General features: G+C 41.3%; 1 protein-coding gene across 6 annotated transcripts in view; it reads left to right on the forward strand.

Moving 5' to 3' along the window:
• The first annotated feature begins 488 nt into the window (after positions 1-488).
• The window catches only part of sez6b (seizure related 6 homolog b), a 64,690-nt gene continuing 50,458 nt past the window's right edge, over positions 489-14,720 (forward strand). For all 6 annotated transcript variants that reach the window (XM_060074856.1, XM_060074852.1, XM_060074854.1 and 3 more), the window contains exon 1: positions 489-881. In XM_060074856.1, coding sequence (XP_059930839.1) covers positions 809-881 — 73 coding nt within the window. In that variant the 5' untranslated portion in view covers positions 489-808. The remainder of the gene's footprint in view (positions 882-14,720) is intronic.

Genomic DNA, 14,720 nt, shown 5'->3' on the forward strand with positions numbered 1-14,720 from the left:
TACTACCACTATTTGTAGAAGTGAGGTCTGTTAAAACCGATGAACGGAAGGAAATTATTCCTCTACCTCAGAAAATCTCCAAATCATTCCCCAAAAGGCCCACACTCATGTATCATTCATACATTTCCTTTTCTTCCATGCAGATCAGCGCTTTCTATAGAGCACACACATTGATGGGAAGGTCATTGTATTGCTTATCCAAAATAGTCATGTAGGCACCTCTTCCCTGTTTACGTCTTTTGGACTGGAATTCAAAATGCATAACCGGAAAATATTTTATAAAGGAAATAAATAAGATAGGTTCATTTGATGTGTAAAATAATCTTGTCGGATCATTTGTTTCATTAACGTTGTATAATGAATAGAAATACGATTCTATTGTCGATGTAATTTGTTTTTGTGGCGTTGTAAATCGCAACGCTTCTGTAACCGATTCATCATCGGTGTGTGTTTGCCCCCACACAAACTTTCCATTGCGCCCAAGTTGTTCCATGCGCAGACGCTAGGAGCTGTCCATGGTACTGTACAGTGCTACACCGTCAGAGCGCTACAAACACAAGCCAGGCAGCGGTACAGCCAGGGGAACAAACGAAACCAAACTGAGACTGCTTTTAGTGTCTCATTAAATGGCTTCGTCCTGATGCCAACCCTGGACACGAGTGTCGAGCGCGTGCAGCAGCAGGGACAAGACACAGCAGCAGTCCGTCCTCTGCGCGAGCCTCAGTCTCAGTCCATTCCGCACACAGAAAAGTGTTGATTTCCAAGGACGTTTTTCTTCTTCTCAGCAAATCTTTTCCAAACGGATAACATGTACCCGATTAGAGAGCATATTTCCCTCGTGCTGTTCCTAACAGTGATGATAACGGACACCGAAGCCCATGGTAAGAATTAAACCATTCAAGTTATAGCAAATGTTCGCCGAATGATCTAATGCCCAATATACATATTTTTCAGAATTGAGGGCTGTTTTTGAACCTAATAGCTAATTTTATTTGGAAGGCTATTATTTGAAAGGTAAACTGCAAAGTAAGACTAATGCACAGTTTAAGGTGGTTTATCGTAAGAGTCTCTCCATAGACTATAGTTGTATGCTACTTATATACAGCTTATTTTCTGCTCTTCTGGAAATGTAGTGTCGAGCCGATATTAATCACATTATAGCACGAGGTGACACATGGACCCTCGTGTAATACGGTTTGAATACATTCTCAAGGAAACATAAAAAAATATAACAAATAAAAATGTTACACCTTTGTGAATCACTTCATGGGCTGTGAGTAAGTCTAAAGTTGGTTAAATATCGCTAACTTTTCTTTCAATTATATCACTATCTGCTTGCTACTCGGTCTTCCATTATTGGCGTTACTTCATCGGAAGAAACAAATTAACCCAAAGTATGCGTTCAGCCTTATAAAAACGTAATTGCCAAGCCTAGTAGAAAAAGGTTCTTCAAATGAATGCAGTTGTCACACAATTGTTGATAGCGTTTCTGCAGCCTCGCTGCATTATTCATATCCCCTGACAAAATACAGACGGCTTTTAGAAGCCACCGATGAGGCTGAAAGTCCTTGCACATTTCTGACAATGAGTCAATATTTCTTCTCTCATTATCGTGGCACAGACAGGCTACATTGATCGTAGGCTAATTGTTACCCAATAAGAAAACGGGCTCATTATTAAACATAAAAATATTTAGAGAAACTCATCACCATATGTACGATTGTCATGTTAGATGGTGTGTAACATAGCCATCACATTCTATATATCAATGAAAAATGGCTAATAAACATTTGTCAAATATGTGCTAGAAGTCTCGGGTTCCAAATGGTATACCAATTAGTAGTTACTTTATTTATTATATTTAGTTATAATATGTGATTCATTAAGTAAACTGACATTTTTGTTTTAGAAATACATATTTTCTAACAGCAGTTTAACAGAAACAAACACACACACACACACACACACACACACACACGCACACACACACACACACACACACACACACACACACACACACACACACACACACACACACACACACACACACACACACACAAACACACACACACACCCACACACACACACACACACACACACACACTGAAGGTTGCGGTGGGGCTGAAACCTGAGACCCTTTATCCCCCTTTGATCTTGTACGCTCTGCAAAATATATCCCATATGTCAACAGTGCATGAATGTAAATCTCATATCACATTATGTTATTATATTATTCACCGCACATGTTGATGTGGTCTTTAAAAGCTATAAATCAACTGTTTTGTAATATAACACCAACGTTTCGAAAATGATACTATTTATTAGTTGATAGACAAATTGCTGTTGAGCTATATTCCTCGGGTGTCAGCGATGACATATCAGCCCCTGTGACATTTTGGACAGTGCCCCCATTTGAACAGCCAATCTGTCCTCCTAAGCCTGCCTCCACTGACTCTGAGGCCCCAAGGTGTCGAGCGCAGCTCACTTGGAGGTTGTAGGGCAGAGCTGAGCAGAGGTGGATAGTGCGGTGGAAGCATTTGATGATATCCCAGAGGTTACAGAGGTGGGGGCAGTGAGGTCAGCAGCCCTGCCTGCTTCCCCTTAGATCACTGCAAGGATAAATACCCTGCATGCCCCAAGCGACCCAGAGTGAGTAGTGGTCCTCGGGGGGTTTCAAGCTCAGGCCCAGGCCCCTCCCTTTCATTGCTACCGGCAGAGTTCACATGAACTAATGGCTCTTGCGAGGCCAAGCAGATTACTGGCTTTTACGGTGGCAGCTGGTGATGGGAACCGTTCTGAAAGTGTCAATCTGCTAGATTGAAGCTTTTAGGAGATTTAGCCATATATAATATGAATAAGCATAGGCATATAGTTTGGATAAAACATTCATGAAAACAGGTATTTTGTATCACTGTATTTTCCCTGCAATGGATTTGTTGTTCAATCTTTCTCTCTCTCCCTCTCTCTCTCACACGCACACACACACACACACACACACACACACACACACACACACACACACACACACACACACACACACACACACACACACACACACACACACACACACACACACACATTTATATATATAAATAGTATACGTAAGAAACTATGTGACTGATTGGCATTCTTAGCTGGCTATCTTCAGTCTGTGCCGGTATTGATTAGGTGCGGGACCAGAAGATGTATCATCAATTAACTGCTTCTGCGGGGGCTTGTCAGGAAGACCTATTACAAAGCCCTAATTTTGCCTCCCTTCTTATGTTTTATTTAGTCTGGCTGCTCATGAATGACCTGAATACGCCATGCATGGTGCGCCTCCCTCATTATAGAACTTCTAAATATGTTTTATAAATGTGTGTCAGAGGCTTCATGTGTGTGTGCGTGTGTGTGTTTGTGTGTTTGTGTGTGTGTTTGTTCTCTTCAGCAGAAAAAAAAAGTGGAAGGGTATAAAGTAAGTACTTTAGGGCCATACTTACGTTTAAGGTTATGTTGTGGCGATTACATGGTCACTCAAAACGGGGCTAAATCAGTATCTCCCCCGATGTCTCTGTTGATAGAACTGTTTGGAAAGAACATGCTGTCTGCTACACTTAAAACATGACTTGCAACGCTCACCACCAATAGTGAGTTGCATGTGTAATTTAATCTTCAAGTTGAAATGGCGTATCCTCTAAAATGTCTTTCCCAGCCTCTAAAATGCATCACGTTTTCTTGTATTCTTTTTTACAGTGTTCGAGTCATCCCTCTTACAGCAATATTAGCATCATGCTTCAGATTAAAGTCACTATAGTGTCTCATCCGGTGAGGAGCAATAATCTCTTGCTATTGAAGAACCGCTCAACACCGGCAGCCCCCACCCAGCCCCCCCCCCCTCCCCTGCATGATTTCCCGCCACCGTAGAAAAAGCAATTTGTTCTTGGTGTCAGTGTTCTGATGCAATCAGCCCTGCTTCACGCCTTTGAATAAGGGAGAAGGGAAAGAAGGCTGGTGGTGGTGGTGGAGGTGGGTGTGTGGTGGATGCAGGGTGTGGGCTGGCGGCTGTGGGGAGGGGGGGGGGGGGGCACTGTGTTTAATTAAAAGACGCACTTTAGTTATGCTGCAGTCATACAATTTGGGGAGGAGCACGGCAGTAGAAGAGGACGGTGTTCGACACCTGCTTCCCGATTACGACTGATTAAGCTATCCAAACTCGTCCTTGGCTTTTATCAAGGACTATTCAGGGTGGCGAGGCGACGCTCTCACCCTAATTGTCTCCGAACCACTTCCCCTTTCTGAAGCGCTCAATTGGAAATGAGTGTTCCCATCGAAATGCATCTGCGTTGCTGCTCTCTCTCTCTTTGTCATTCTGCCACTCTTTCTCCTTCCCTCTCTATCTTTCTCGCTCTTTCTCTCTCTTTGTATCTCTCCCCCGCTCTCTCTTTCTCTCTCACTCCTTCAATATTTCTTTCTCCATATCTCACCCCTCTATATTTATCCCTCTCCTTCTCACACACCCTAACCCTAACCACACAACCAGCCACATTCACAAACACACATACACACAAACGCACAAACACACTCGCAGAGACACACATAAACACACACACACAAACAACCACACACACTTGCACACACACACACACACACACACACACACACACACACACACACACACACACACACACACACACATGCACACCCACATGCACACACACACACACACACACACACACACACACACACACACACACACACACACACACACACACACACACACACACACACACACACACACACACACACACACACACACACACACGCAGAGGAAACAGTAGTTTTCCACACAGCATCAATGACGCATTTTGAGCAGCACTTTCTTTTAACCCCCATCACCTTACCTTTATTTTTTACTTTATTCATTAGATTAAATGATCATCATAATGGATGGTGTGATGTGGATTGATAGCAGCGCTAAATGCTTGCAAAACAATACACTGTATCGGTCTCATATCCTGATGAGTACATGTGTTTCATGTGTTGTCATCACACCCCACACCCATTGTCATCTTTGAACATGCTTTGTGCATCAGCCTTTGAACAATGTGCATGGTACATATTGTCAAGGGAACACATTTCTCTTTCTGGAACACATGACAACATGTTTCATATTTGAATATTGATAATAACAATAATAATAATAGTATCAGTGTTGGAATGCCTGTTTGTTATTCAGATTGTGGATAATTCAGATGTTGCTGGCTTTTGCATTGCCGGTCTCCAGTCATCCTCTGTGCCCATGGGGTGTTCTCAGCAAATCAAAGTGTGCCTTATCTCCTCATGCTGCTCCAAATGTTCACCTTCTATTTCAATTTCATCTTGTATTATACCCAACTAAACCGAAGTACTCAACATATGGCAACACCAATATAAATTGGTGTTTCTTCTCTCCCTTTTGACAGTGCACCTCACAATTATTGTTCAAATAATCTTGAACAATAACCCAACATATGGTCAAGCTGTATGAAATATTGTGGGGATAGGAAAGATCTTTATTACTTCATTGATCTTTAACCAATGCCTCTACCATTCCTTTCTGTCAACAGAGTTTGCGCCACTCCGTTGATTTCAATAGCAGTGGTGTAATGGAGGAGTGGTTGTTTGGGAAGACTAGCGGCTGCAGGCCAGTGCTCTCCCTTACAGTGGGGCAGACTTGATAGACCTCACTAATAGACCTATCTTATAGCCCTAACTTATAGACCTATCTATAGACATAACTAATAGACCTCTTGTACAGCCCCTAGCTTATAGACCTATCAATAGACTTAACTCATAGACATATTATAGCCCTAGCTTATAGACCTACATATAGACCTAACTAATAGACCAATCTTATAGACCTATCTATGAACATATCTAATATGCATGTCTAATACACCTATCTTAAAGACCTATCTAATAAACATATTTTGTAGACCTATCTAATATATCTAGATTATAGACCTGTCTAAAAAACATATATAATCTAGATATATAGTAAACATAATAAACATGGCTTTGATGCATCTTATATATCTATCTAATAGAGCCAGTTTATAGACCTATCTTATATTACTTTATAATATACCTATCTTATAGACCTATCTTTATGACTATTTAATATACCTATCTTATAGACCTATCTAAAATACCTATCTTATAGAACTTTATAATATACCTATCTAATAGACCTGTCGTACAGACCTATCTTATATAACTATATCATATACCTATCTTAAAGACTTATTTAATATACCTATCTAAAATACTAAGAGAAATATTGCACAGAACTGTCTTATAGACCTCTCTTATAGAACTATATAATAGACCTATCTTATAGACATTTCCTATAGACTTATAGAACTATATAATATACATCTCATTTAGGTTTTACGTGTTGTGCATACAGTGCCAAGGGGTCTTATCCACAATGATTATGACAAGCATGGCTCTCTTTCTAGACTGCGAGATCCCATTTGCAGGCTCAGTGGGAGTGGGTGCATCTCCATAAGAATACATAGAGAGAGAAAGAGTGAGAGAGCACCTCTCCATAAGAATACATAGAGAGAGAAAGAGTGAGAGAGCACCTCTCCATATGAATACATGGAGAGAGAAAGAGTGAGAGAGCACCTCTCCATATGAATACATAGAGAGAGAAAGAGTGAGAGAGCACCTCTCCATAAGAATACATAGAGAGAGAAAGAGTGAGAGAGCACCTCTCCATATGAATACATAGAGAGAGAAAGAGTGAGAGAGCACCTCTCCATATGAATACATAGAGAGAGAAAGAGTGAGAGAGCACCTCTCCATATGAATACATAGAGAGAGAAAGAGTGAGAGAGCACCTCTCCATATGAATACATAGAGAGAGAAAGAGTGAGAGAGCACCTCTCCATAAGAATACATAGAGAGAGAAAGAGTGAGAGAGCACCTCTCCATATGAATACATGGAGAGAGAAAGAGTGAGAGAGCACCTCTCCATATGAATACATAGAGAGAGAAAGAGTGAGAGAGCACCTCTCCATAAGAATACATAGAGAGAGAAAGAGTGAGAGAGCACCTCTCCATATGAATACATAGAGAGAGAAAGAGTGAGAGAGCACCTCTCCATATGAATACATAGAGAGAGAAAGAGTGAGAGAGCACCTCTCCATATGAATACATAGAGAGAGAAAGAGTGAGAGAGCACCTCTCCATATGAATACATAGAGAGAGAAAGAGTGAGAGAGCACCTCTCCATATGAATACATGGAGAGAGAAAGAGTGAGAGAGCACCTCTCCATATTAATACATAGAAAGAGAAATAGTGAGAGAGCACCTCTCCATAAGAATACATAGAGAGAGAAAGAGTGAGAGAGCACCTCTCCATATGAATACATGGAGAGAGAAAGAGTGAGAGAGACCCTCCCCATATGAATACAAAGAGAGAGAAAGAGTGAGAGAAAGACCCTCTCCATATTAATGCATAGAGAGAGAAAGAGTGAGAGAGCACCTCTCCATATGAATACATGGAGAGAGAAAGAGTGAGAGAGAGCCCCTCTCCATATGAATAAAAAGAGAGAGAAAGAGTGAGAGAAAGACCCTCTCCATATTAATACATAGAGAGAGAAAGAGTGAGAGAGCACCTCTCCATATGAATACATGGAGAGAGAAAGAGTGAGAGAGAGCCCCTCTCCATATGAATACAAAGAGAGAGAAAGAGTGAGAGAAAGACCCTCTCCATATTAATACATAGAGAGAGAAAGAGTGAGAGAGCACATCTCCATATGAATACATGGAGAGAGAAAGAGTGAGAGAGAGCCCCTCTCCATATGAATACAAAGAGAGAGAAAGAGTGAGAGAAAGACCCTCTCCATATTAATACATAGAGAGAGAAAGAGTGAGAGAGACTCCCTCTCCATGTGAATACAAAGAGAGAGAAATAGTGAGGGAAAGACCCTCTCCATATTAATACATAGACAGAGAAAGAGTGAGAGAGCACTTCTCCATATGAATACATAGAGAGAGAGGGAGAGGGAGCAACTCTCCATAAGAATACAAAGAGAGAGAGGGAGAGAGGGAGAGCACTCTATATAATATATATTTTCTCTCTATAAGAATAGAGAGAAAAAGAGTAAGAGAGAGAGCACCTCTGTATATGAATATATATATATATATATATATATATATATATATATATATATATATATATATATAGAGAGAGAGAGAAGTAGAGAGAGCACCTCTCCATAAGAATACAAAGAGAGAGAGAGGGAGAGAGAGAGAGAGAGCACCTCTCTATAAGAATACATAGAGAGAAAGAGTGAGTTAAATACTCTCCATAAGGAAACACAGAGAGAGAAGAGGGAGAGAGAGAGAGCACCTCTCCATATGAATACAAAGAGAGAGAGTGAGCGTCATAAAGAGGAGGAATGTCAAGAGAGCTATAGGATACCAACCCTAAACACCTCATATATTTTCCGGGCATCGACTTCCAGTTTGGGGGATAATCTTGATGGTTTGTGGATGATAGTATTTTGGTAGACAGTGTCAGTGGTTGATCTATTTATTGAGCATGTGTTCCTGTATTTAAAATCTATCAGGGGGATTGCATTTTGGGAATGCATTAAAATCTTCAATGTAATTTTTTTGCACCTGTATACTTATTGGACAGCAAAAGCATGCAGCCTTACGAGTACATGTATACACACAAAGACACCCCTGTGATGAACTGACTAAGCGTAGCCCCATCGGCTGGCATTTCTGGAGTAATAAACATAAATCATGCAAATGCAAAGCAGGACTACAGGAATGCTGTCAGGAGAAATCAGCTGCGTCGTTATTTACCTTCACAGAGTTGTCAAGCTGGCCTGCAGATCAGCGCCACAAGGTAAACAAGTAGCCTGGCTGGAAACTCTGCAATGCAAATCTGCAGGAGTAAGACAAATGCAGCGGTACTGGGAGGCTGCCGAGTATACACTGCAGATTGGTTCTCGATCTACCATGATGCGTACCGTAGAAAAACTGTTTTAATCTCACTTTTCAATGAGGCATTCAGGAAACAGCCAACAAAGCGAACATTATGCGCCTGTGCTGCTTTTTGATGGATGGTCTTGTGTATACCTTTTAATTGACATTTCATTGAGCCAAATAAGCCTTGCCAAACAACCGATGCTCAGCAGCACTTTGCATAGTTCCCTAACTTGGTTGTCTGCGGAGGTGGGAGGAAACAATATTTTTTGGCATTGTGAATACAAAGTCAGTGGCTTTCATTTAGACACTGCAGGCAGAGTTTTCTTGTGGCTCACTGTGATACATTATATAAATACAATGTATATCCCAGTCCAAACCTAAATTGTTTTTTTCAGTGCGGGATCAGATTTTGCATTAATCAGGCCTAGGCTACAGCTGTGCACACAAAAACAACAACCCCGAAACAATGAACAATGGTGGGCAAGAGAAAGCTGTAGCGTACTGGTAATTACAGCAATGGCACAAGCACATGGATGACTTCTCTGATGCCTCGGGGCTTGGTTTCTCTGTAATGATCTGGTAAGTACAGTCTGAATTTCACATAATCACAGCCATGTAAAAATTGGCAGAACCCCATTAGTCATGCACCATTCTTGAGCAGGGGTTAATTATCAACCGAGGAAATGCTGTTGGCAGGGGGGGTTATTGTGCAACCTAAATGGCGGGTGGATGTGTGGAGGAGCCAGGGACATAGCACAGCTCCCCCTACAATAACTGGCACCTGCTCCCACAAAGGCCACTATTGAAAAACTCCCACACTGAAAATAACAGGCTTACAAATTCCTCCCCGCAAATTCTATGAATCAGTATGCTTTTCACATCAGCTTTCTCTGCTGTGTTTTGGGGAAAATGCACAAAAATGGAAAATTTGAAGGTGAACATTAAGGAGATGAACGAACATTTCAGGCTATATAGTCTACCATCATTGTCAACACATCACTGCCATATCACTCAACTTCTTGTTCAACACTGGGTGTTGAACTATTATTCATAGTAATGTTGGAACATAGTTAATGCTCTCCAGTCTGCCTCATTTGCCCAATTAGCTTAGACATCCATCCTATGTACACAGCTGCTTACAGAAGCTAGTAGATAATATTGATTATCTCGGGTTGTATTGACAGACATGTACGTGCATGCGTCAACCAAAGGATCTTGGACATAGCAGGATGTTACATAGAGATAAAGTCAGTGTGTTGCTATTTTCCGATGAACATCCAACGTGAAAGCCTTTCATGGCAAACTGACAACTCTTTTTCAAATGTTGAACCACTTCTCTCTGATGTATTTGTGTTTACTCTCCGAAATGAGTGATTTGATTGATGCTATACATAAGTCTGTCTCTGTTAGCCATGTTTGCTTTTCTTAAATGGATTTCAACAGCTGAGTGATGTGCAGAGTTCCCTGCACCGAGGGCTTCGTGTTTCAAGTAAAATGTGCCTTTCAGTACAGGTTAACCGGCTTGCAGTTTTTTTTTGCTGAGACCCCCCATCCCCCCACCTACCTCCGACCACCTCTCTCTGGTTCATCCATAGTTGACAATCCAGAGGGAAAGGCAATTTGGAACAGTATTAACCGCAGGCCAAACCTTTGACCCAAATAGCTTCATGTTGACAGAATGGAAATCTCACAACTTCTGACTGGAGTAGGAAATGCCTGCGACACATGCACAGACGTGCAGGCATGTTCATGCATGCACGCACGCACATGCATCTTAAAACACACACACAAACATAAACAGACATACACGTACATATACTCAAACACACACACACACACACACACACACACACACACACACACACACACACACAGACACACACACACACACACACACACACACACACACACACACACACACACACAGACACACACACACACACACACACACACACACACACACACACACACACACACACACACACACACACACACACACACACACACACACACACACACACACACAATCCTCCTGGGCACTCCTTCACCTGCTGACCTCTCACTGAGGGGGGATTATCACATTTGTGTGCTGGGAATGCAAGATCCTTGCTGACCTTGCAAAGAAACTTCACTGTATGCACTGAATGGACCATAATAGAAGTGATAGCCATATTTCTTTACTGGTGTTGGTGGATGGCTGATGAGTTCAGGACCTTTATAACTCTTGTTGGCATTGTAAATACCCAAAACATCCTTTTAGTCATTCAACGTTGCAGTGCTATTGATATACATACATGAGTTCAGACAGATTATCATATTCATACAACAAAATGTATCTTCCTAATATAAAATTGAATAAAAATTAAATTTTCCGCACATCTTTTGATTTATCTGTTTGTCAGGCAAAACGTTGATTCCATTCACACTAAACAGAATCATTACAGTTATATACAGAACTGTTCACACAATGTCATGTTAACACATGAGTAGAATTTAATTAATTTGTTACAGAATAGCCAAAAGTTTGCCACAATTACAAGAGAGTAAGTTAAAGGGGTAGTTCGGAATTTTGGACATAGGGCCTGATTCCCAAGTGAGCATTGGTATTCCATATCACTGGAGACAGTTTTCAACACATTTCATTCATTCCTTCTAGTTGCAGAGTTCGCTCGTGCTAGGCTAGCGCACGGCAACGGGCAATGCTAGCCTGCTATTAAAAACAGTCTTACCCACTCCACAGACACCCGAGGTAAATCGATTATAACGCCAGACTATAGATTTAAATGTCTGTGTTGATAGAATAATGTTAGAAATAAAACTAACCTTGCCTCGCATGAATCATCGAGGGACTACTTTCTCAGCAGAAGCGGGATTTTACTATGCGCTGGTTAGGTTTGTAACCGAATCACGACAGAAGAACGTAAACAGAGAAGCGTGGGACAGAAGCGCAATTGAACGACGGGCAACACGGTGGTTCAGTGTGCTTTTAGAAATTGTAGAAATAAACGCTACAGATGGGCACCACACAAAGTTTCCACCAATTTCCAGTGCGAGATCCAGAAAGGACTCAACTGTGGCTTGTTGCTGCTGGCTTGGACATCAAAACACCGGCTCGTACATGTACGGTTCGTTGGATACAACAAATTCCTCATAATCGTCTTCAAAAGCAGATGCATCGCTAACTCCTCCAAACGTGTCCATATCTTGTTAATTGAATACGCTGATAGAATTCCTTCGTTCACTGTACTCCGCGTTTGTAGCAATGACAGCGCCAGGTAAAAAAAACTAGAGCCGGTAACCTAGGTATCAGTCCGCCGCTGCCGTAGCCTACTACCAGGAATATAACACTGCTGCTGAGACCCAGCAATTCCCTCAAAATGCAATGCAATGCAAGGTTGGTTTTATTTCTAACATTATTCTATAAACAGACATTTAAATTTATAGTCTGTCGTTATAATTGATTTACCTCGGGTGTACTGTGGAGTGGGTAACACTGTTTTTAATAGCAGGCTAGCATTGCCCGTTGACGTGCGCTAGCCTAGCACGAGAGAACTCTGCAACTAGAAGGACTGAATGAAATGTGTTGAAAACTGTCTCCAGTGATATAGAATACCAATGCTCACTTGGGAATCAGGCCCTATGTCCAAAATTCCAAACTACCCCTTTAATGAATCGTCAGCCAAATTTGAGCCCGACTTGAGTATTTATTTTCTCAGAGGTCACAAAACAAGAATAAGCCTAAATCCCAGTAATGGTAATTATTGTTTGGTGGTCAAAAGGTTATTTTGTCCTACATCAACACCGGTGGTGTGTTTATATGTGCGAGAGCATGCCGGCTTAATCATCAGAGTCTTGATTGTGATTGTTGGACTACTGTAATGCCTGCACAGTTGCAACCAGACGCTTGCTTATTATTGCTGAAAAGGATCAAATTGACTCTCTGCTGGATATTTTCCAGAAAACACCATTAGCTTGATGGGGAAAAGAGAGCTTTGCAAAAACCCTGAGGCTAAATGGGTAGTAAATGCAGCATCCCTACATAAACAAAGATTTTCTGAATATGCGGCTGCCATCTGAACCACAATTTAATTGACCTCTTGTCAATAACAACCTTGTGGCTGAATGTATTAAACTAAACATATTCTTTGTTGAAATATCTTGCCCATGACCAAACAGGAGATGCCCTCATGCTCCAGGGGGTCGGCTCCCGTCCTCCTTGGCATGCATTAGGAATGCTTCTTTCCTGAGCTAACATGCTATACAACCTTATCGATTGGTTTAGCCAAGCATATAGGCACTGATAGAATCCTGATTTAGTGCTCCACATGTCACAGGAAATTAAGATGGTGTCAGACAGGGAGAGAGAGGGAGGGGGAGGGAGGAGGGAGGAGGGGGGCACTAAAGGAAAGCTGTGTCATCATCTTACTCGGGTCACCTCTTGCTGACATACGTCAAAGCAGTTCCTTTCTTTTAAGATAACCGTGTGAAACAATTTATCGAAGAGTATTAATAAAACGCTGCATGTTTGTCTGCGCTGAATTATCATTCCTATGTACTTCTCCCGATTGAAGTAAACATGTAATCAGGTATTTAATGCATATGCATGTGCATGAGATGTTTGTGAACCTCTCTGTCTACCAGCTTTCCTCATCAAAATAAATTATTTATGATTCCAAACAAATGGCAGTGCAGCACTCAATGCTCAGCCATCATTCAGCGAGCCCAAGGCTTCCATTAGGAGGTGTGGGGACGTGTGGGGAAGTGTAGGGGGAGGGAGGGGGGAGGGAGGGAGGGGGGAGGGAGGGGGGAGGTAAAGCCCTGCCTTGGCCCTCAGATGGCATATTAGTTCAATCTTCCCCATTCAGGTTCAGACCTTTTCAATTGGCCCCTGGAGGAATACCAGCTGTCAAGGCATCGCTTCAGAGTTCAGACGGACTGAGCGATACTGTCTTGTGGTGGGCTGGAGGCAACAGGCTCAATCAACTGAGGGAACAAACCAATGCTGAAAAGTCAACGTGTACTCCAACCTTAACAGAATAGGTTGTTTGTTTATGTCGACTGTTCAGAGAAACAGCAATACGTCACATATGTCAAAGCTCTGTCTTGCCAAAACAAAATAGACGATGTTTGTTTTATTCTCTTTGGAAAATAGGACATTTTAAGATAGTTTCAGCATTTAAATGCGTTTTTATGACTTTTGTATCAATAGTGAATGTATATAGGGTTAGTATGTTAGTTAATGTTACATTTCCCCCAACAGAATTACATTGGCCTAAGCTGTCCAAAAAGAGGAAGAATACATATTTCATCCATGTTCCTCGAAAATCGAAACTTTTATTGAAAGAAAAATATCTTATTAATAATTTTCCTAATTATCCTGTTAAACTAAAAGTATTTATATATTATATTTTATTATATTATGCTATGAAGTTCCATAAAAAACTCATCATCAGAACATCCTCAGTAGTGTAAACCAGCCCTGAACAGCTCAGATGACTCCACAATGCAAAGACATCGATTCAAACAACATGCAAGCTGATTGGTATCAGGGATAGCAGCGTCCATATGGATGACCATGTTGGATCATGTTGAAAATCATATACATTCACTAATTCAAGACTACGAAAGTAAAATACCATTTTCTTCGCTAGAAATAATATCAAAAGGCGTTTTAATGCTGAAACTATCCTAAAATGTCCCATTTTCCACTGAGAATAAATCAAGACATTCGGCAAGACATAACCTTGTCT

Source organism: Gadus macrocephalus, chromosome 16 (genome assembly GCF_031168955.1).
Source record: "Gadus macrocephalus chromosome 16, ASM3116895v1".
In the NCBI taxonomy this organism is placed as follows: Eukaryota; Metazoa; Chordata; class Actinopteri; order Gadiformes; family Gadidae; genus Gadus; species Gadus macrocephalus.